This window comes from Tinamus guttatus, unplaced genomic scaffold (genome assembly GCF_059628265.1).
Source record: "Tinamus guttatus ecotype Peru unplaced genomic scaffold, ASM5962826v1 Tinamus_guttatus_pri_ptg000226l, whole genome shotgun sequence".
Lineage (NCBI taxonomy): Eukaryota > Metazoa > Chordata > Aves > Tinamiformes > Tinamidae > Tinamus > Tinamus guttatus.
In genome coordinates, this window is record NW_028288760.1 from 3,303,720 (window position 1) to 3,327,140 (window position 23,421).

Consider the following 23,421-nt stretch of genomic DNA (forward strand, 5'->3'; position numbering starts at 1 on the left):
GGCACGTGCGCTGCTGGCTCCGCTGCCGAGCTTCCCAGGCCCCCGCCAGTTGTTTCGAATGGGAAATCACTCAAGCAGCTCCCAGCAGAAGGGAAGTCCTGTCCCCTTGTCCTCCTCCGCACCTTGTCCCCAGCCCCGCTCCAAGGAGGACCAGGTCCCGTGGCCCACGCGTGGGCACCGCTGCTGGCCCCTGCCCAGCTCTGGTGCCACCAGTGAAGATGGGCCCGGTAGCCACCAGGCTCTCAAAGTCTTCCTGGCCACCAGCCTCCCTGAGAAGCCAAGCTGCTCGGGAAATGCTGCCCTTTCATTTTCTATATTTATTAAAATATATATAATCATCATTTATTTGCTTCTCCTCCCACAGCTCCCATGGTTACCAGGTTACAGGGCATTCCGAGCGACATCTCCACGGGGTCTCCCAAAGGCCAAGCGCACACGGGGAGCGCGTGCTCCTTCTCCAGAGCTGGACTGGGGACAGAACCGCCCCCCTGCAGTGACAGGGATGGCCGATGCCACCAGCACTTGATTACAAGAGACCTTGGAATAGGGAAAGACCCAGAGTTACAACTGCAGCGGGTAAAAGAACCCCACATATTGCCCAGCTCGAGCAACACGGTCATTCCTCACCGGCACCTGCCAAGCTATGGGAGCTCTTGTAGGGAAAGGAGCAGGGAGCAGACACCGTTGACCAAGGCACCTTGATATGGAAGAAAGGGAACAGGGCAAAAAACATGATGGGAAATTCTTTTTTAAAAGATTGTTTTCTCTATTTCATCAGCATTTCTCTGCACCCATAACCATCTGCTTTCCTTTCTATTTGACTCTTTATCAGCTTCTTGCTATTGTAAGATGGTCAAGGACTTCATCTTTGTTTCAAAGAATTTAAAGCACTCTAAAGAACCACCACATAATACCCAAGTCATTGCTCAGTCTCCCAGATTAGGCTCCTGAATCCAGGTTTGCCTCCGTGGGCAGTGGGAATGTTTGTGTCGGAGCTGCAGTTGCTCGAAGCTTCTACAGAACCGCTCAGACCGCCGGAAAAAGAAAAAAAAAAAATCCATCTGTTGCTTAGCTTTGTACATCCAGAGGCAATTTAGCACCACAGGCCTAGAGAAAAACTAGCATTTTGTGTATTTCGTGGTGAAAATTAACAGGAAGTATGAGTCAGTGCAAAACTCGGCAAACGTTCCCCCTGCTGGCAATGCTATTTGCTAGAATATAAAAGTATAAATTGTACCTTGCAGGTCCAGAGTCATTTTTCTTATTAGACAACCCTGTATTAACGATTCAGCGCTGCGTATCCTCGCTCCCTCCGGCCTCGCGCGCATTCGCAGTTTATACAACAGGGTAAAACTCGACGAAGGCCAAACCAGCCCCACCGAGGAGCCGTTTGGTGGTTTAATCCCCCTGGCAGAACAGAGCCCGTCCCGCGGACGAGCGATGGCCGTGCGGGGGCTGAAGGCCACGTTGAGGCTCTCCATGACCCAGGGGCCTGGCACAACCCGGACAGGAGCAGGGGACACCCGGCCGAAGTCCCAGGCAGCTGCAAGCAAGAGTTACAAGGAAGAACAGCTAGTTTGGGGGATGCTTGGCTGGAAAGAGCATCGTGTTCGGCACCCTTGTGCCCGCTGCATGGACACAGAGGCCTTGGAAAACTGCAATGGGATGCATGAGGCAGAGCCCCTTCCCAAGGCACTGCTGAATCCGAGCGCAGCTCCAGACTGCGCAGGGAAGCTCAGGACAACACCCAGCAAGTGCTCGCTGCCCTTGGTTAGCAGAATGGTCCGTCTGCAGCCATTTTAGTCTATTTTGAGAATATGCAAATTAGCATCTAAGCTAATTAGCTTAGATGATCACTTACAGCACAACCTACCAACCTGGCTTTCTTAGGACCACTGCATTGCTCCTCATCCCTCTCCTAGCTCCCGGAAAGGGAAACCCTGAGCTTGGGAAGGGCTGTCAGGGCAAAGCCCTGGGGGACCTGGGCCCACCGTGCTGTGACCTTGTGCTGAAATCTTCCCTGCAAAACTCGTTCTTTGCCCGAGGTGGGGACCGGAGGCCATGCTGAGCCCTCACACAGAGCCACCGGTACCACGTGCCTTTCCTGCAGGGGACACTCTGGGGAGCAGCCGCTCACACGGACACTTGCACACCGGCACACGCAGCCCGTCCCGTATCTCGGCTATGGGCAACCGCCGAAAGAGACGGAGATCTGAAAACCGTCTGCTGAGCCAAGGTCGCTAATCCAGCTGGGAAATTCCTGACCCAGCATCTCCGGGGCTATTTATGGATTTCGGCACTAAGCTACATCTTCCTCGTAGGAGCTCGATGCTGCAGCGCAGGTTCCCGGAGCTCCCAGCCCTTCCCCTGCGAGGACGCGACGCTCCGTCCTTATCGCAGCGGCGGCCCTGCGAGGCGGCCCAAGAATTCTCCTTTCCGAGCAGAAGAGTTGCGGGTTCGTTTCCAAACAGCAGGTTGTGAAGGCGGGCGCTGCCAAGCGCCACACGAGCCCTCCAAGCGCTCTTGGCCCTTATGAAGCCAATCAACACAACGGACATCATTCCCCTCAGTGTGCTCGCTTGCAGGCAAAGGCAGAAATCCTTCCTCCATCTCAGGAGATGGAAATTAAAAAAAAAGCCTAGCTCTAGTTGAACTGAGGCTTAAAGGTCCTTGGCCCTCTTCCTGCTGCCCAATCCGGTCTCTCCCAGCACTTCCCTCCCACATGAGGCTCACCTGGGGCCAATCCCACTCATCACACCTTGGGAACCAGCCAGAACCCTCTTCATCGATTACAGGTTGCAAGCAGGAATGTGCTCCCTGCTCCCAGCCTCGCTGGGATCAGAGTCCCTGAAAGCGGAGCTGGTGGCACAACCCTCACGAGCTGGGAGGGCATCCGCTACCCCGACACACACAATCCCTCCAGCCTCTCACACCCCTGCCCTGTCCAAAGCAAGGAGCTGTGATTTGCTCTGCCAAATGTGCCAATGCACAAGACTCTTCAGGCTCCCATTAAAAACAAAAGGGCAGAGAGATTAGGAAGATGCTAATTCTTCCTAATGATCTGCTCAGAAAATTCTCCCTTCTGTGCAATCCCGAATGTCTGGAAGCAGCTAGGGGCAAAGCGAGGACAAGAAACTTCTCTGAGCTTCAGACCCCTGTAGAACATTCCTCTCTATTGAAAGCAGAAAATAATAGAGGGACGTGGGCGGAGAAAGAGTCTTTTCATACTGCTGAGGGATACAAAGACTTACAGAAATAAATCCCCGGAGAGGCAGCTTTTCAACCTACCTGCCTGACCAGGGATGCAGGGGGACAAAAGGGAGATGTTTCCTCAGTTAAAAGACAGGAAACGAGCAAAGGGGAGCACTGGAGTCAACATTATCAGTGGGGTTGCACAAGGCTCTCTGCTGCTCCGTGGGTTCAGAAACGAGGATGATCATTCCAAATTACCCAGTACGGTCAAACCTGATGCTGTTTGTAAAAGGCTGCAGGAGGATCCTGCCCTACTGAGTGACCTGATGATAAAGCACCAAATGAAAATTATCATCAATTATCATCACTTACACAGGAGGAAAAAATCATCTTCCTCCACAGGCACCACGAGGTCAGCAAATTAGCTACTAGCACTCAGGAAAGAGGCAAAGTCATCGTGCAAAGTCAACAGCTGAACATCAGCAGAGGTCAGCTTAAAAAACAGTAATAATAATAATGAAAAAGACAGCCATTAGGAATGATTAGGCAAAGAACAGAGAATCAAACTGGACAGGCTGTTACACTACAGGCCGAATGCACGGGGGAGCCACACGCAGCTGCTTCCCCTCCGCAAAGGGGACACGGCACAAGGAAACCAACAGACACGGCAGTGACGCCTGGAGCTTCCCGTGCCAGGAGACACTGAGCAGCTCAGGAGCCGTTAGCCTGGAAAGAGACTTGATAAGGCAGATGAAATCAGGCCAAAGGACCAGGGGATGCGGTGCAAGAGCTGCAGGAACCCAGGCAAATCACAGGGCAGAAAATACTAAGGGGTTCAAGAGGGACTAGACAAATTCCAGGAGGAAGCACCCGTCCATGTCCTTCAATCACAACCGCCAGCTCGGGATCACCAGAAGCTGCAGCAGCCCAAGCAGGCAGGGACAGCTCTGTGCTCTGTGTCCACCAAGGCCGGCCGGCGGCTCCGTGGCCGCCCCGGCGCGGCCCTTGCCCGGTTTATTCACAAGAAGGATGAATGAGACGTTCCTCACTCCAGCACACCCTGGCACCGCTGCAAGAGCAACACAAAGGGTCTCCAAAACAAACCTCCTGCAGCACTTGGGAACCAGGCGTGGAGGCCGGGGAGAGGTCACGGTGGAGAACGGGAAGGATTCAAGCAGATGCAGTAAATATTATTGCAGAGCAAAAAGAGCCATGAACATCAGCAACGACCTACTTTGCTGTTCTCCAGCTAAGGGCGACACGCAGCCATGTTAGAACCCAACAGCTTTTTTCAAATGAGGACATTTAGTTTGCCTGGATGTCCTTCATTAAATGAAATACCAGGGGAAATGCCAGAAACCTTTTCCCAGTGACATATGTGCACCGGAGGGTGCTCTCCTGTGGCAGTTTCAGCAATACCGCCTATTGACAGGCTTGCTGAGCCCTGTATTGCCATCCCCTGCCAGGGCCACATGCTTCTCTTTCCTAATCAGCTGAGGAAAACAAGAGCAGAATTCCTTTTCATCTCTGCTACATAAACGCTCCAAATATACAGGACATTTACCCCTGTAGTTTTATGATTTTCTATTGCGATTACACCTGGAACACGGAGAGGCCAAGATCCCCACTGCAAACCAAAGCAACAGTTGTTGCAATCTGCAAGGTTGGCTTTTTGGAAGCCCATAAATGTCTAAACAGGTAATCTTGCCTAGGAGGACTGGTTACTCATTAGCTAAAGAGCCTGGTGCAGCACAAGCACTGCCCAAGGCATCTTACCACTAGGTTTTTGATTTTCTGGAAGTGAAGGGTAATAATGGTCTTTAACAAGAGGGACTGCTCTTGTGCTAAACAGAGAGGCTCCCTTGCTGCAACTCAAGAGTAGCAGAAGCCTTGAAGAACCATTTCAGCTCTGGTGGGAGTGTTTACACTGAGCATGAATCCAGTTTAACCAATGCTTTTCTTGCATTTGCATCCTTGGTGGATTGAGATCAGCCTCCCAAGCACCCCCCGCGAGGGATCCGAGCCAGCCCGATTAACCAGGACCCCTCTGGTCCCTCCCAGTCTAAACAGCAGCAATAAATCTAAGCAGTGCAGCACTGTCTACCAGGCAGGCAGATCTCCTGCAAGAGACGTTCATTAAAAACACAGGCATGAGAAAAAGCACGTGCAAAGACTCAGTCTCCCTAAGTACCTTCTCCGACCGTCATACGTGCGCGACTTCTCGTTTCACCCGTTTCCTCCTCAGACAAGCCATGGGTACAGCAGGCAGTGGATGCAGGAGCCAGCTCTCCTCCTGCCCGCTCCGCTGCTCTCGCAGGCCCCTCACTCACACAGGCTATTTTTGCCCAAGTCCTTCCATATGGCTGCTCATTCATCATTGCTCCTTCCCAGAGTGCCCTTACATGGGCAAGGCAGAGGAAGAGGAGTTTCTAGCACGGAGGAAATCCTATATTCCCCTATGTAACTGACTTGTACAAACATTTGGCCAGCTTTCCCATGAGGGAGAAAAGCAAAATTTAGCTTATGTGTACCCTCTGGGTGCCAGAAGGGTGTATTTGTTCTCCAAACATATTTTGAGTGCTCTCGCAGTTAACTCCTTGATTTCTGCCTGGAAGGGGCATTCTGGATAATTGTCCCTGTATAAAGAGGATCATGAGAAAGGACAGGGATGTTTATCACATGCATCCACCCTCGGGCAAGACTCCTGACCGGCTACAAGGAGGTGGGGAACAACACAGGCTCCGGGTGGTTTTCGCAGGGCCAGCCCAGCCAAAGGCTCCGAAGTCGCCTCGTTCAGCCGGAGGAAGGTACCGCTCCGTCTGCTCCTGCCCGTTTCCTTTGAGACTGATCACACTGATCGAATCACCTTTGAATACAGCATCGCTGCACAAGTGCATTAGAGCCCAAGCGCTGGAGCTTGGGCAAGCCGGCAGCTCCGGGAAGCCCTGCGAGGTTGGAGAGCTGGAACCAGCTGGTCCCGCTTCTCTGGAAGAGCCGCAAAAGGGCTGCGAGCGGAGGAGCACGAGCCGAGCGGCTGAAAGCAGCTGCATGTCAAGCCCTTCCAAGCCGGAGGGGCTCAGCAACATGCGGAGCTGCACAACAGAAATCAAAGCTCTTTTTTTCTGTTTGAAAAAGACAGAGGGGGAGACCTTTGGACAAGGATTTTGTTGTTGTTCTGAACTAGATGAGGATAAACGGCACTGAGCAGCACTGCAGCATAAATACCAAGGAGCAATAACTCCGGGGTCTGAGCCGAGCCGCTCCTAGTTCTCCTGTAACGTTCGAGTCTGAACCCTCCGCAAGCTGCTGTCTCCGGTCTTATCTCTCCCAAACACACCGAGACACGGCCAATAATTGAGTCAAGAGTGTAATTTCTGCAAACACACAAAGCAGAGGAGCAAGAAGAGGAACCAAGCTGGGGGAATGGATTTGGGGGCGTGCAGGACGCTGATGTGCCGAAGACCCTACGGAGGCAACAAGCGGCGGTCGCGGGAGTCAGGCGGTGCTGACTCCTGTAGCCTCTGTGGACTCCCTGTCTCCAGGGATAAAGAATGAAGAATTTGAGCACAAGACCCAATATTCAAGCATTTTATCATCTTCCCAGTCAGTGGCAATAATCCAAAAGTTAAAGATCTTGTTGACTAGGCTGATCCTTCTTTTTCTATGAGTCTTTTAGGATTAAAACGTGGTCTCCCTAAATCACTGCAAGCAGATGGAAAACAATAGAACAAACAAAACAAAAACCTCTCAGCAGGAACACGAGCACCAACCAGCCCAGGGCACAGACCCAGCCAAGCTCCCTATCTGCCAAGACCAAATTGATGCACACACTTCATTTACCCGTTTAAACTGACGATTGATGAGTGTGGCAGCCAGTAGAGCCACAACCTGCCAATGTAATCAGATCAATGACAAGACAACAGAGCTCTTGGTAGAAGCTGGGGATTCTCAGCAGTGAGTGCCCATCTCCTCCCAGGTGGCCCAAGGCAAAGCCTTGGAAAGCGAGTGGCATCGGCTCCTGGGACCCTGCAGCACCCCGATCCCAAACCATGGTCCCTCCTCTGCACCAGGCATCTTAACCTTGGTGTAAAAGCTGCTCAGAGCAGGAGCAGGGAACGGGCCACTGTTCCCCGGGTGGCTTTTCTGGCTTCGTTAGAGGGGCTGTTTCGGCTGAGCCCTGCATGCAGGGAGCTGCATGGCCTTACCCTGGCCATGAGCAGGGAAGGCTCGAGGCACTCGCCCATCGCCCACAGGCGAGAGCCCCTGGGGAGAGGGTCCCCTCCAAGCACCGCACGGACTGTGGGGCCGGGAAGGGCTGTGGCAGCCCCCGCAACTGCGACCCCGGCCCGGCGGCTCCTCCCGGGGGAACCCGCAGCCCCGGGCTGGGGGCACCGCCGCCCTCCGCGCCCCGGGGGTCCCTCCCGGCGCGGGGCCGTTACCTGCGGGAGCTGCCATCGTCGTAGACGAACGTGTGGTTGGTGTAGCCCTCGGGGCGCCCGGCGCCGCCGCCGCCCGCCGGTTTATAGATGCCCTGCAGGCTCCGCTCCTCGCCCGAGAAAGGCATGGGCGCCCCGCGCCGCCGCGGCCGCCGCGCCGGGGCTGCCGCCCGCGGGCGCCCTCCCGTCGCCGTGGCCGCGCCGCCGCCGCGCAGCCCATCACCGCCGCCTCATGCCGCCGCAACAGGTGGCGGAAAGTTGCGGCGGGAGGAGGCGGAGAGCGGCGGCGGCAGCGGCGGGGGGGAGGCGGGAGGAGGCGGCAGCGGCGGCCGCCCGGCTCGGCTGCCCCCGCGGCCCCGGCGCGGAGCCGCCGCGCGGGGAGCGGGACCGGCCCCGCGGCGCCACCTGCCGGACACGAGGGGGGAATCCAGGGATGCGGAGGGGACCTGGAGTGTGGGGGGGACCCGGAGCCGCGGGGCAGGACCCCGGGATGCGGTAGGGGACCAGGAGCTGCGGGAGGAATCCCAGGGATGCGGTGGGACCAGGAGCACGCTGGTCGCCAAGGCCACAGGAGAGATCTGGAGGCATGGGGGGAATGCGGGGATGCGGAGGGTGACCTGGGCCTGGGTGCCCAGGCAGGGACAGCAGGAGTACAGGGCCAAGCTGTCCCATGTGCAGCCCCCAGACCCTGCCTCTCTTCCTCCCCCTTCCTCCTCCTGGAGAATTTTCTTTTTTAATAATAGTCCTATAAATATTTGTGCTTCGCACAGCACCTCGAGTTGCGGCTGAAGGAAAACAGGCTGCAGGGCCAAGGGCGCGGGCGGTGGAGAATTCCTGCTCCGTGCTGCGCGGCGGGCGCCTTGATCTTCCAGAGAGGGGCCCTCCTGCAATAACACGGCCTCGGTGCAGCCGCATTCCTGCCCTGCAGGGGAGCGCCGGATAACGCCCGGCTTCCTCCCAGAAAGGGTTAAAGGGACTAAGGCAACAGCTCCTTCTGGCCCTGTGAAGCTCCAGGGGAAGCAGGGAGCGCAGGGGCAGGAGCAGCGACGCATCGTCACATGCTGCCACCGAGGCGGCCCCCGCCGTGCCCACTCAAACGCTCTTGGGCTTATGTGTCCCGCGGGGACCGAAGACTTCATCTCTCTCCTACCATCTCTTCCTCCTCCTCCTCCCTCTCCATATGGGCTCTCCTACATCAGGCATCGTTGGAGAGAAAGGCAACGAATACTCCTCCCGCACCGCGGTCTGGTGACGCTTCCCGACCCATCGTGCTTTTAAGCAGGAAAGTTATTCTTCATTCACTAATTGCCTCACATTATCAAGTGCAAAATGTTAACGTGCAGCTCTGCAAGGAAGGGGGTGGGCAGCACGGCAGCTTAGTGACATGCTGGGCGAGCACACAGAAGCGGAGGAGGAATTAGTTAAAGCAGCTCCTGTGGAGGCGGAGGATGTTTAGAGAAGATAACTGAGAAATGGAAGAGAAAAAGGCCCAAGAACAAAACATCCCCATTCAAACACGTGCCTCAAGAGGAGCGAGGCGCATCACAACTTGGGCTCAGTTCCTCCTTAAAGGGTCTCCAGGGACTTTGCTCCAGGATGGAGGAGAAAGCCCCAGGTGAGCTCTGCTCTGCAGTATGAGCAGTGGGGACACAGAGGCCCATGGACACAGGTGTCCTCTGCTCCGAGCTGTCCCTGAGAGCGCATTTGGCTTGCCTGGATGCTCTGGGAAAGATAGAGCTGGTGCTGGGGGCTGGTCCTGGAGTCTCTTTTTTTTTTTCCACCCAGGAAAAGGGGAGAGCTCTCCCTCCTCCCCAGCACCTTTGCTCCAGCTATTCTGTGAGTGCTGCAGCTCTGGTCACACTCACCACTTTTTACATGGTCACCTCACTAGTTCACTCTAAATATTCCCCCTGGAAAGGGATGCTGCCCTTTCCCCCCAGCAGAATTTTTCCAAGATTAAAAGCAGTGAATTCCACGTGTCTCTGGAAACTCCTTTGGGTCTTTTGGGTCTAGCAATACCTCGCAATAAAGAGCACAACTGCACAAGGCTGCATGTTCCTGGTGCTGGATGCTGCCCTTACGGTACACGGGGAGGCTCCAGCTCTTCACAGGGAGACACAGCGGGAGCAGCTGCCAAAGCTGTTGTTAAATACAAGGAATATTTCTCAAACACACGTGTACAGGATGATGGAGCTCTGTCACTGCAAGACTGATGTATGCAAAGAGAGAACCTACGCTACGACGGTGGCTATGGAAACATGCTTTAACTCAGCCAGCCAAGCCCTTTAATAGAAAAATAAAACCCTCATTTATATATTAGAAGAGACTAAGCTATTTGACTAGTAGATCAGTACTTTGGGCAGTGGTTCTACATTTGCTGCTTTCATTTAGCACCCTGAGGAATGCTGAACATCAAAGAGCAAATGAAACGGGTGCTGAGGAAGTTTTGCAGAGCCGTCTCCTCCCTGCTCCCCTGGCCTGGTGAGAGCTCTGCATGAAGAACAGCTCGCAAGAGCTGATTCACATTTTCAAGCAAAAATATTGCTGTTAGGTGACTAAGACTGATCCATTTGTCTTCCTTTGTTTACTGCAACTGACATTGTTATTAAAAACCAGACGTGGCCCTTTCCAGCCCATTGCTCTATTCTGTCTGCGCTGGCAGAGCCGGGCGGAGGGGATACACGGAGACCTCGCGCTGCTGCCGCACACCCGGGCGAGGGAGCGGGCCTGGCTTCGACACGGCAATAAATCAAAAAAGCAGATTAACAACCTGGGGTCAATAGTGAAGAGACTCACATCCAATTAATCCTATGAGTGTTTCGGCACGCAGCCACCTCGCCGGGAGCGTCGCGAGCAGCCTCAGGGTGATTCCGCATAGGACTCCTGACGAGTCTCAGCTCCCAAGCAGAGCATTTGCTAAAAATACACGGCCCAGATCACCAGCAGAAAGGAAAATGCTGCAACTTCTCTAAGGGCTCGGACTATCTCCCCGGTGCCAGATGTTTCTGAGGGTACACGTGCAGCGTGGCAGCCCCTCGGCCGCCCCCAGCGCCTCCTCGTGACGAGCAGCTGCCCCATCGCAGCCCCCTCACACGGTGGAATCAGCTCTACAGTTATCACTAGCAGCTGCTTTGCACCGCTGGGTCTCCGAGAGGCCCGTCTGAGCAGCAGCAGGGATGAAGGGAAGGGCCAGCTCCGCTCGCCCCTTCGACACGGCTGCAATTGGATCACCCTCGGGATCAGCTTTCCTCCCCGCAGGCAGGTGAGGGCACACGCAGGGTGTAACTCAAGCCTGCAGCCTCAGACACCCACGTCGCGTCCTCAGCTCCAGCCAGGGAAAAATTGCTTCCAACCTGAACATCCTGTCCCACCGGCTGCTGCCCACGTTCCCTGCCACCATGCAGGTAAGTGCTCTGCCCGATTAATCCCTCAGAGCAGGGAATATGACTATGCAAGGAGCGGGAGACCGAGCCAGAGGCTGCCCTTCCAAGGCCTGTTTCTGGAGTGAGATGAGTGCTGCAGGGAGCGATCCCAAACCAAGGGTGCAGGAGAGGCAGGAGGACAGTCCCCATGCAGAGACTTCAGTTCTGAATGACCTTCTCCAATGCTGCATGACACTGACTTTCCCTTCCTAGCCTGCCAAGTTTCCTGAGGCACTAGAAAAATCAACAGAGATTCACATTAACGGTAGTTAAATCCAGGTTAGTATGGGTCCTCTGACAACCCAGGTTAGCAGCAACAGCTTAAAAGACAGACAGAAGTTGTTCGAATCCTCAGTATTTCCACATAGGGATGCACGGCATCATCTTGGGATGTCCGCTTCTAGGGATCTCATGTGTATTGAAACCTCTAGGTTTCTAGAAGGAAAAACTGGCTGTCCAAAGCCTTCCATTAATATGGAGACTGACCTAGAAGCAGAGACCGTCTCGCCTGAATGTATTTTAAGCTAAGTGGAAACCTTTCTAGGGCAGTATCAAGAGAATTCAAGGTTCATCTCTTCTCTTCCGCAGCTGACGTTCTGCAGCCTCCGGACCCATCAGTGGTGCTTCATTCTGTTTAATGTCTTGCTTTTCCACGTGCTGCTTTTTGGCGCAGATTTACTGGAGGAATACTTCCTGCGGTCATTACCCCTTTCTTACACTGATGCAAAGGTTCTGGAAATCAGGGAGAGGGCTAGGAAGTTAGACACAGATCTGCTAAAGGCCAATCTCTCCACCTCTTACACCACCAGCAGTGCAGGGGCATGCTCAAATCAAGAGGTATTTTTGCTAGTTCTTGTGAGCAGCAGCCCAGAAAACAGGAGAAGGCGCAACGTGATCAGGCAGACATGGGGCAATGTGACTGACGCCAGAGGTTACGCCGTCCTTACCTTGTTTGCTTTAGGAAAGCCAGCTTCAGTAATCACCCAGCTGGAGATCAATGAAGAGGCTCAAAAGCACAGAGACATTATTGAAGGGAGCTTCATTGATTCGCCCGCCACTCAGACGCAGAAGGTTGTGATGAGCATGGAATGGACAGTCACTTTCTGTCCCCATGCGAGGTACATCCTTAAAACCGACGAAGAAACGTTTGTGAGTATCCCCAGCTTGGTTGGATACTTGCTTAGCTTAACGCAGCTAGAGGACGTTTATACAGGGAGAGTCATTCATCATGCAGTACCTGTCAGAGACCCTGCCAGCCCTGGCTTCGTTCCCCTCAGTCAATACCCGGAGGAGTTTTACCCGGATTACTGCAGCGGGGCGGCTTTCATCGTCTCCCAGGACGTCGCTCGCAAGGTCTACGTAGCCGCCAGGGAAGTGCCAGCTTCGGTGCCCCCGGATATCTTTGTAGGAATCTGTGCTAAAAAAGCTGGCATCACTCCTATTCACAGCTCTCGGTTTTCTGGGGAAAAGCACATCAGATATAACCGGTGCTGCTATAAATTCATTTTCACCTCTTCCAACATGAAAGAGGATGAGCTATTTAAAGACTGGAGGGAAATAAGAGATGGAAAAGATTGCTCATTACTGGAAACTTATTATGGTTTGGTGTCCTGCAAAGTTTTGACCTACTTTGATAAGTTCAAACAGTTTGACATGGATGCAATAAAAAATGGGGCTCTTCATTTTGCTGATTAAGACTTGAGCAAATGAGGGCCATCTTTAATTTCACTGAACACACGCAGTAAAATAGCTGGTAAAAAAGCCAGCACCTTCTCTCTTTTTCCTTTAAAAGCAAAGGGATTCTCACCACTCTAACCCATTTTCCAGATTAGTTTCTGATAGCAAAAGAACCAGATGTACTCAAGCTATATTAAATATGTACAACTGCATGTGTAGAAGTAAAGAGTATTCAAAGAAAGTCGGTCTGTACCCAGTGTTTTCCACCCATCTCAGTGCCTCTGGCTTGTGCCAGAGCTGTTCCTGCATTTTTGATCCAATTTGCACCTATTTCCATAGCATTTTGGGACAGGAGGCAAAACCCCCTTCTCCAGGGAGCAGCTGCAGAGCACACAAACCTACCCCTGCCTACAGCTGAGCTTCTCCAGACCAGCTTTTCCTGAGGGGGCGAAAATAAACAAAGATTGGCAGGACAAGTTCATTGTACATTTGTGATAGATACATGAAGAGGCTCAGGTACCTGTCATGGTCCCACTCTGACACAGATGATCAGATGTGAGCTCCAGGGAATCCACTCTTCCAAAAATACCAAGGCATACAGTTTGCTAGCCAGTGAAGCAGTGAGGTCGTTTTAAAAACCAAGCTCTCTTCCTCAAATCCCATTCTCCATCATTCATCTCCGTTTTTCCTCACTCACACCTGTCAACCTTATAGATAACAGAAGGATCTTCTCCTTTGAATACAAAATACACCAGTACCAACAAGCAAACCCTGCAGCTCTACAGAGGAGGGGTAGGGAACTATGTGAATAGCAGGGAATAAGAGTGATCAACTGATGCATGATTAAGCTTTAAATTCAACAGAATAATTAGGCATGTATAAAAAGAGCCTTTGGCATCATCTTCTGAAATATTTTAATCAGACAACTGTACCATGCACAGCAGATGTTTAAGTCTTGGCACACAGTAACTTTTACAAGGAACAGCTGAAAACACACAGGCAAGAGACTCATAAATTGAAAAAAGGTTTATATTGATTTCTTTTACAGAGATCTTTATACAGGGCTCATACAGAGCTATCAGCATACAATACCACCTAAAACAGCAAAGCTGAACAACCCAAAACAAGTGCAAAAGAAGCACCTCTGCATTCTTCCATGTTGTTGCTAAATAGTTTCATACTTTTCTGGATGCAGGATTCGTGAAGCTGCTGCTACTCTCTCTGTTTAGAGATGAGACACTTGGTCCTGCCTTCCTCACTAGCAGATGTTTACTAAGCACATTGAGGATGGAAGTGTGAGCAGTAGTAAAATTTCAGATGACAGATTTTTGTACATACCAGTAAAAAGGCAGTCAAACAGGGGAGCTCACCCACATTCAGATAGCTCATTGCACATTAACAGCCCTTTCCCACCCACTCTGCTTCTCTGTGCCCCTTTCCATTCCTCAACAGGACTTTTTTGACAGAAAAAAAAAAAAAAACCCTTGATTGCAGCCCAAAGCTTCTACAAGCTAAAAAAAAAAAAAAAAAAAAAAAAAAAAAGAGTTACTACATGCCTAGATTATCCCAAGTCACTTGGCAGAGTGAGGATAAAGACAAGTACTTTCCACAGAGGCATGTCTGACCTTGAGTAAAGCTGTAGTGTGTTATTTCTCTAACCTTGTGTTTTATTGTTTCCTCCAGCTTGTCTTTTTTTCTTTCCTTCTTTCATCTCAACAAAAATAAGAAGTTTTTGGTACAAAAACCATCATGGTCCTTGCTTACAGATTAAGGCATCACTTACTGACATGGCCAGTTATATGGGCTGTAAGGCCAGCTGTACATTAGCTGGGCATCTTCAGGAGATATAAAGCCTCATGAAGTACTACATTTGTTTCCTCCTCGACTCCATTTAAGCCTTTAAACATGAAAGCTTTTTGCTCTTCCCCTGTTTATTACAAATCAGGCAACTAAAACTCTTGTGTTTTTAAATAACACAAAACTAGAAAGTTTTTAATAAAAATAGTGTAAACAATTTAAGATTTGGTTCTGAATTAGAGTTACAGCACTACAGCTAGTAAGCTGAACTGCCATATAAAGTAGCAGCTAGCTAGAGAAATAAAGCTCCCATTTTGGTTTTATACATTAGGAGTCTGCAGTTTTTGTTTAAAAGGGCTAAAAGTTTCCTATTCTCAGCATAAAATGTAAACAATATATAGGATTATTTTATTCAAAGCAAGACTTACAACTAGCAAACTGATAACAAAAGAGAATCCAGTTTGTTCTTCACATGAGCACAAACCCTTTAAATGAGTCCTAGTTCACATTTAACAACCAGCTTTCTGATGGAACATGACTGACTAAACACAGTATTTTCCATGCAGATGTCACCTTAGGCAGATATAAGGACAAAAAAGAAGCAATGGCAGCATGTGAGGTCACGAACCTCAACGTGTTTTTGGTGTTGCTTTTAACTGAAATATAGTCTACTGAAAAAAAAAAAAAAAACATGATAGGAGCTCCAAGCCCAAGAGTTTGACTAAACACTGATAGTTTCTGCAAGATATCACAGAGCCTGCAGTTGACACAGTACTTGCCTGGACTACTTGTCTCAGGACAGAGCACAGAGGATCTGTGCCATGATACTCAAGTAACATTGCACTCTAAGTTACAATTTGCACTCATGACACTTGCTTCAAATCGAGTCAAATACTTCAAGATTCTTTGAAGAGGCAATCTAGAAACAACTCCAGTGTGCAAGAAGCTTAACGGCTATTTCAGGAACATCGTTTGCAAGGACTGAGACAGGCTGCTGCTGTGACACTACTCTGCTCCTTCCACAGCTGTAGTAGAAACTGCCTTAACATAATAAGGGCCTTCATTCAAGTAAGCCCTAAGCCTCAAGTAATACTGATTTCCAAAGATTTCTGCGATTGTTTTAGAGTTTACAAGGGCCTTAACCAGTTCATATTTGGCATCCTTTGAAGCTTTATCAGGTTCCACAGATCTGTCTACAATGTATTCCACGAAGCCAGGACTATTAAGCATCAACTTCTGGGCCCACGGTTGGTTTGCAATGGCCTAAATGTGAAAAGAAAACAAAAGCTCATTTTAAAAAACAAAAGTTAGCAATGCAGAAAAACAGAGTCATAATCAAGGAATCAATTAAAACTGAAGAGGGATATTCATGTCATCCAACAGTGACAGCTATGTCCTGTCCAAGCACAGAGCTCTTCACTGGAAATCAAGGAGACTTCAGTGCTTCTCTATTACATTGTAAATGAACTATTAAAGCACCATATCACACGGAGTAGCCTCTTCAAAATCCAGGTTTTGAGAGCTCTCCCTTCTCCCCCTCCCAATTTTACAAGAAAATAAACACTGTGTGCCTGACCCATTGGTCAAAGTATTCAATCAGCGAGTGCAACTGGGGCACAGAACCCTATTTCAGCCAGAAGTCTGTGACACTCACTGACCCAATCTCAGACTGTCAGAGACAACAGAATTCACTACACCAACTTTAAGTAGCAGTAAACTTACAGTAAACACTTTTAAAGCCCCGCAGTGGAGATCAGGAAAGGGCTGAGTACTGATACTCCTGAAGAGTTCCAATGGTTGGCTGGACAGGGATGCAAACCACGACTCGGTCATTCTCAAGAGGTCTTCTGTCTGCTGATCTGGCTACACATACAAGAGATGTGCACAGAAATAAAAGAATTCTGTTAGGATTATGACCAGTTCAAGTTTTGAGCATCTGTTCAGTGTTTAAGTCTAACTTCCTTAAGCCACCAACAGATTAAGTTGGTTTAAATTTTCAACTTATTTTCATGAATAAGTGGCTTTCTGTATTTTGTTAGGCCTGAAGGGCAGAATTAATCTGCTTTGGTAGACTACTGTGGAGTGCAGTCCTACAAGTTAAACTGACTCACAACTACACTATTAGAACTAGGTCACTAAAGTTAAAACAGTTTGCCCCAATCCCTTTAGAGCACATTATACTGTTCACTCTGCTTCTCTTGTCAGCATTATCTTGATTTAGGGTTTAGAAACAAAATCTGAGCATGTGGCTTCTTACAAGCACACTCAAATATTTACCTTCTACAAATAACGCAAAGCATTTCAAAACAGTAGAGTTAATTTGGGATATCTAAGAATGGGCACTTAACTGAAATACTGTAAAACGCCTTCAGACCATTATTTATCATAAAATCATTAAGGTTGGAAGGGACCTCTAGAGATCATCTAGTCCAACCCCCTGCACACACAGGGTCACCCAGAGCACGTGGCACAGGACTGCGTCCAAGCAGGTTTGAAGATCTCCAGAGAAGGAGACTCCACAGCCTGTCTGGGCAGCCTGTTCCAGGGCTCTGGCACCCTCACTGGTAAGAAATTTTTCCTTAAGTTCCTGTGGAACTTTTGGTGTTTCAGTTTCCAGCCGTTTCCTCTAGTTCTGTCGGTGGCCACCAGTGAAAAGAGGCCAGCACTGTCCTCCTCACTGCCTCCCTTGAGGTACTTCTAGACACTGCTCAGGTCCCCTCTCAGCCTTCTCTTCTCCAGGCTGAACAGGCCCAGCTCCCTCAGCCCCTCCTCATAGGGCAGATGTTCCAGGCCCCTGATCATCCATTTAGATGCAAGAATAAGTTTGTTTTTAAACCCGGGAACTAACAGCAACACAGACTTACAGGCAAGTAAAGCAGAGAGGAAATGGCATCCAAACATCGAAGTCTTAATTCTGTTGGGGCATTCTTTGCCTGATGTCCGATTCTGCTTAGAAGATTTTGAAACCTACTTCCTTTGAAAATAAAAACAAAGTGCTTCCATTTAGTTTGGACACATCTCAACAGCAGTAGAAAACTTATCAGCGGCATTATACTAAATAAGCTACTAGAAAGCAGTTTCTTAACCTCATTTAATTAAACCAGTACAAGATTTACTTTGCTTCATATGGTCCTAAATATGATATATGATATAAATATATATCCCTTTAGGTTCATTCATCTGTGGACTATGCAAAGGCTTCCAAGAAGAATGCTACACACAACAGATAATTGAGTTGGCTTGGGAACTGTGGACACAAATTAATTTGTGATTGGAAGTCTTCAATCACATTCTACAATGCTTCAATAGCTACCTGCTAACAGAAGCCTGACACCTCGGTTCAATACTTGGACCACTTAAAAGAAATAATGCAGTCCTCAACAGAAGTGTCATTACATGATCATCTGTATTTTCTCTGCCCCAGTGAGGAGAAGGCTATGATATCAGTAGGATCAGAAGAATCTAAAATTACAGTATCACTGAATACATATAATGCAACCCACTAGAAAACAAACAACAGAAATCAAGTAATGCTTGCAATATCAGAATTCTAGTTTCACAATGATATTTCACACTGCCATGCCTGGCAAGACAGTATAACAACCACCAGCAGCTATTCACACACCTGTGCATATGGGAATTAGGAGAAATTTAACCTTTTCAATTCCTTTCCCTATTATACCATATAAGGTCAATCTCATTATGAGATACAGACAGTTTTATTAATAAAAAGAGATTGATACGAACTAGTTTTCTGCAAAACCTGTTTGCCTTCCACGTTTGATCCCAGGATTCCTAGTGTGTCTACAGCCACTCCGATCATGGTTGGATCATGACTTTCTGCCATTTCAAAGACTTTCTCCACAAATACAGGGTATCGTTCACAGATCTGCTGGGGGCTGTCTACCACGGCCAGATTTCCAAAAAATTTAACGAATCCTGACAAGACAAAAAAAACATCAGGCTACAGAAACGATCATTTTGGCTATGTTAAAGATCCAATATTCTTTCCACCATTAAGCAAGTATTGTTAAATGCACATATCATTTTTAAATGTATCAAAGATAAGGCCTAGAAACATATTGGTATTCTGAAGAGGCTCTAATACAGAGGAAATGCAAGCTTCCCTTGGCTCTCAAGGGAAGCTTAAGAACATGAAGTGCAGCACCATAACACAGAAACATCCTCCACACAGGGAAAGCGTCATCACCGGAGCTACGATTACAAGATTAACTCATCCATCAGTCACTTAATTCTTGATTTAACAGATTTGGGGGAGTTTGAGTTCAAAAAAGCCTACAATGATACTTAAACTCTGCATTTACACAGTGGTCTGCTCTTTTCTACCACTTAGTGAAAAGCATTATTCACTTATTAGCTGCCTTTCAGCATTTTTGTATATGCCCAATACATGATGAGTTCTAAATATGCAAAAACCCCCAAGCTTTCAAAACTGAAGCTTAACTGTCCTCTCCATTTAACACATAACAAATACTAAATAACACTAGAAACAAGAAATGCATAATTTCACCTGGTAAATAGAAGCCAGAGAAAGGATCAGACTCTGCACCAATGATAATGTTGGAAATTTTATCAATAACTCCTTGTTGAGCAAGATACTGGCGTCCATGGGCAGTATAAGCCAGTGAGGTTACCATCTCTATACACGTAGCTCTGCAACAAACACCACATTTGTCCTGTTCAGACACATTTTGAGAGTACCTAGACACTAAGAAAGATAGTTTTTCTAACCTTGAAGTACAAAAACTCATACATCTATCCAACATTCCTCCAAGCCCACTCAGTTATCTTTAAGAAACACACAAATTGCTGATACTGCAGCCCAGCATGATAACTATTGTAGCATACCAGGAAACCTTCATTTTCATTCTCATTTTCAAGTAAAACAGTATTTTACATGCAAAAAAGTCTAGAGAGAGATAGAGAGAGAGAGAGAAGGGTGAAGATGTAGATACTTTCTCTCAGAATTCCTTCCAGGGAAGAGACACACAGGAGTTTAGTAGAAGGTTACTGAGAGCAAGGAACTGTTTTAACTGTGTTTTAACAATGTAGGATATCACATCAGCAAACTCGCTTACTACCAACATACCTGACTAGCACATCATCTCCGGTCAACTCTCCAATTAATTCTGATATTAATCCACTGTTTGCACAGTAATTTAGTGAGTCAGCTGACACTGAAGAAATCTCAACCACTAGCTAAATAAAAGCACAGGGAGGGGAAAGAAGTGGTTTGTTAAAATCACGTTAGCACTTCGGTTATATCATATAATGTAAATTAAGTTTAAATCTTATCTTTAAGATTTTTATAATGCTTCACAATACATCTAAATATCTACCAGACTTGCAGCAAATGCTTCATTTTCCACTTTTTTTTCCTCCAGAGAATAATCACATTTCTTTTAAGGTCCAGAACATGTAAATTATATTCTTTTTCCTTTACCATACTTAAGTGACACATACAGCACCTGCTTCCAGCATCTCAAGAGCTAACATTTATCTCGTTCTTACCTCGTACACTCTGTACCGCACAATATCATTTGTTGCCATAACATTCCTCAAGTCACTCAACAAGCTGCTCGCAAACAAGGCCTCCAAGCCATCCTGTGTCTGTGCGACCCGGGAAAGAGATTTGATGGCCTGCAAACAAAAACAAGTTGTTCATCATAAGACACAAACATAAGAAAACTCAAGCCAGAGTTAAACCATTCTTTACTAACATATTAATTTGTGACATAAACCACCTACTATGTTTTACGCTGCATAACTGATGCCAGTCTTTCAACCTACACAAACTCTCTTTTCCTCAGAAAAAGAGCTGTCCTATCACATGACAGACCACTTATTCAGTGCCCACTACACAAAATGCTTTTTCCAAGTCAAATAGTTTGTTAAAGAGAAAAAGAGAAAGCAATGCTTACCTCTTTAGCCACGGCTATTTTCTCTCCACCAATGCAGTAGATTATTTGCCGTAATAGTTCAGGACTGTCGATAATTTCTCTAATAGCATCTGGATTTTCAACAATCCTCCCAATCTAAAAACATTATTAAATACACTATTAGTTTAGTTACATTCCTTTATACTCATATTCTGTTAATGTGAGAAACAGTCTTTAAAATGAAGGTTTTAAACATAAGATCTTAAATCTACATGCCAGTCACTATATCAAGCACTATGTTACATCTTCTCAGTGCAAGAAATACCAAGTTACTACACCCTAATCCTCTACAACATTACTCAGAGTACCCCAAATTGCCAAACTGTTGCTGTATTTAATTCCTGTAGCACCAGTGCTGGCTGGGAACACGTTGCACAGAAGTGATGAGAGTCCCCATTACACAGAAGATTTGTTTACAGGTTACCTCTGGCAAGATTATAGCTTTATGTAGGATACTTAAGAGCCACATCATTAAGTATTATATACCCACGTATCGTACAGGAGACGTCCAAAGTAGGAGCTCCCCCAACAATCAACATTCAGCACGGTGCTTTTCCTCATAGTTTAGCACCAAAACAAAACACCAGACACACAGGAAAACCAAACACACAAACGAGACAAACACAGTGCATCAGAGTAGCCCAGCCTGGCCCTGGGCTGGGCCGTGGGTAAACCTGCGGCCAACCTGGCGGGGGAAAGCCCTACCTGAGAGATGGCGAGGATTTTCACGGAGTCGTCGGGGTGGACGAGGCCCTTCTGCAGCTCCTCCCGCAGGTGCCGGACGAGGTGCGGCGGCTCCAGGGCCTGCAGCAGCCGCTCCAGGACGGCGACGCAGGCGGACACCTGCTCCCTGCGCGGCACGGGGACACGCTGAGGAGCGGGGAAGCCGCCGGGGCCCTCAGCCGCGCCGGCCCCGCTCTCGGGGACCCAAAAGGGTGACTTGCGGGGACAGCAGAGAGCGGGGAAAGGAAGAGATGCGGTGCCGCACTCACCGGTCGCCGGTGCTCAGGAGGCCGAAGAGGGCGGCCAGGTGTGCGTCGCGCAGGCGGGGCCGGAGGGCGGCGAGCGGCACAGCCTGCACGGCGAGGCGCAGGGCCCGCAGCTCCTCGGGCGGCGCCGCGGGCCGGCACGTTCGCTCCAGCAGCGCTGCCGCCGCCTCAGCCGCCGCCTCAGCCGCCATCTTGGCGCCCCCGCCCCGCGCGGCCGTAACCAGGGGGCTCCTTTCGCGTCCGCAACGCCGCCAACAAAATGGCGACCGCGCCCCGCCCTGCCTCCCCCTGGAGCCGCTCTGATTGGACGAGCCGCGCGGAGGAGGCGGGACCCTGAGGCCACGCCCCCGTCTGGCGGGGGGGAGGGGGCGGGGGGAGCTCCCCCAAAACCGCCCTTTTTCACAGGAAAATGAAAGCGGTTTTGGGGGCGGATCGGCCCCCGCGGTCACACAGGCGGGCACCACCCAAGGCCCCACGCGACCACCCGCCTGCCAGCCGTCGGAAACTAATTCCAGGCGCCAGGAATGCCCCGTGCCGTGGGCAGTAACCCTTCCCGCTGAGGAGAACCGGAGCCTGGCTGCAAAGCTCGAAATCGGAGGAAAAAACAGGATTTTCTGGAGGGAATGATCAAAGCCAGGTACGGATGGCGCTCGCCCCGCGGCCCCGAACTCCCTGCTTGCCCTAGGAGCAGCCGGTCACCTGTTTCCCCAGCTGATCTGGGGAAAGAGCTGCGGTGCTATCGGGAATATTAGTTTGGATTTACAGCAGGGAAGAGCTGCGGTGCTATCGGGAATATTAGTTTGGATTTACAGCAGGGAAGAGCTGCGGTGCTGTCGGGAATATTAGTTTGGATTTACAGCAGGGAAGAGCTGCGGTGCTATCGGGAATATTTGGGTTTGCAGCGAGGAAGAGCTGCGGTGCTATGGGGAATATTCGGGTTTACAGCCGGGAAGGGCAGTGGTGCTATCGGGAATATTAGTTTGGATTTGCGGTTGGGAAGAGCTGCGGTGCTGTCGGGAATATTGGTTCGGATTTACAGCAGGGAAGAGCTGCGGTGCTGTCGGGAATATTAGTTTGGATTTACAGCCGGGAAGGGCTGCGGTGCTATCGGGAATATTAGTTTGGATTCGCAGCGAGGAAGAGCTGCGGTGCTATGGGGAATATTCGGATTTACAGCAGGGAAGAGCTGCGGTGCTGTCGGGAACATTAGTTTGGATTCGCGGTTGGGAAGAGCTGCGGTGCTGTCGGGAATATTCGGATTTACAGCAGGGAAGAGCTGCGGTGCTGTCGGGAATATTTGGGTTTGCAGCGAGGAAGAGCTGCGGTGCTATGGGGAATATTCGGATTTACAGCCGGGAAGAGCTGCGGTGCTGTCGGGAACATTAGTTCGGATTCGCGGAGGCTCTTCCAGACCCCGGCACCTGCTTCTCCCGGCCGTGCAGGGAGGAGATGGGGGGCCGGGCCGTGGCGGAGGCGGCCGTGCCGCCGGGGGCACCCCCGGTGCTGCCGGGGAGGAAGAGGAGGAGGAGGAGGAGTCAGCGCGGCCTTCCCGGCGGAGCAGGTGGCAGCAGCGGGACGCGGTGGCCCGGGGCCCGGCGCCATGAGCACGGAGTGGCTGGGCCAGCGCTGCCAGTCGCCCGCTGGCCCCGGCTGCGCGCGGACCGGCCGCCTCGGGCTGCTGCTGGTGAGTGCGGGACGCGCCGGCCCCGCCGCCGCCGCGCGGGGCCCCGCGGGCGCGGGCGGCTCCGCTTCGCTCCGCTTCGGCACTTTGGGCAGCGCCGGGTTAATCCGCGTTGCGATGCACGGGTTTCATGCACGGGTTTCAGCCCCTCGCTTCTGCACCACCCCTCGGCAAATACAATCTTTCTGGGAAAAAAAAAAACCCAAACCCATGGTTTCCTTCCTTTTATTTCTGAAAAAAAAATGCAAGAGGTGAGTCACTGTTATA

The 23,421-nt window shown here is 49.9% G+C and overlaps 3 protein-coding genes across 3 annotated transcripts in view; 1 reads left to right on the top strand and 2 right to left on the bottom strand.

Moving 5' to 3' along the window:
• Positions 1-7,756, bottom strand: part of KCNT1 (potassium sodium-activated channel subfamily T member 1) — a 54,652-nt gene extending 46,896 nt beyond the window's left edge. Inside the window, exon 1 of the mRNA XM_088525355.1 lies at positions 7,632-7,756. Coding sequence (XP_088381481.1) covers positions 7,632-7,756 — 125 coding nt within the window. The remainder of the gene's footprint in view (positions 1-7,631) is intronic.
• Positions 7,757-11,026: 3,270 nt separating this feature from the next.
• B3GALT9 (beta-1,3-galactosyltransferase 9) lies at positions 11,027-12,757 on the top strand. The gene is made up of 2 exons (XM_010223190.2): positions 11,027-11,032; positions 11,639-12,757. Exons 1-2 carry the CDS (start codon positions 11,027-11,029, stop codon positions 12,743-12,745), a joined length of 1,113 nt encoding a protein of 370 aa, XP_010221492.2. The 3' UTR covers positions 12,746-12,757.
• Positions 12,758-15,399: 2,642 nt separating this feature from the next.
• On the bottom strand, positions 15,400-21,664 carry PSMD5 (proteasome 26S subunit, non-ATPase 5). Its single transcript, XM_010223194.2, has 10 exons — positions 21,477-21,664; positions 21,190-21,334; positions 20,467-20,580; positions 20,057-20,185; positions 19,635-19,744; positions 19,056-19,198; positions 18,272-18,463; positions 17,389-17,498; positions 16,247-16,387; positions 15,400-15,787 (listed from the first exon to the last, which is right to left on the bottom strand). The coding sequence occupies exons 1-10, from the start codon at positions 21,662-21,664 to the stop codon at positions 15,530-15,532; spliced, it is 1,530 nt and encodes a 509-aa protein (XP_010221496.2). The 3' UTR covers positions 15,400-15,529.
• Positions 21,665-23,421: the final 1,757 nt, after the last annotated feature.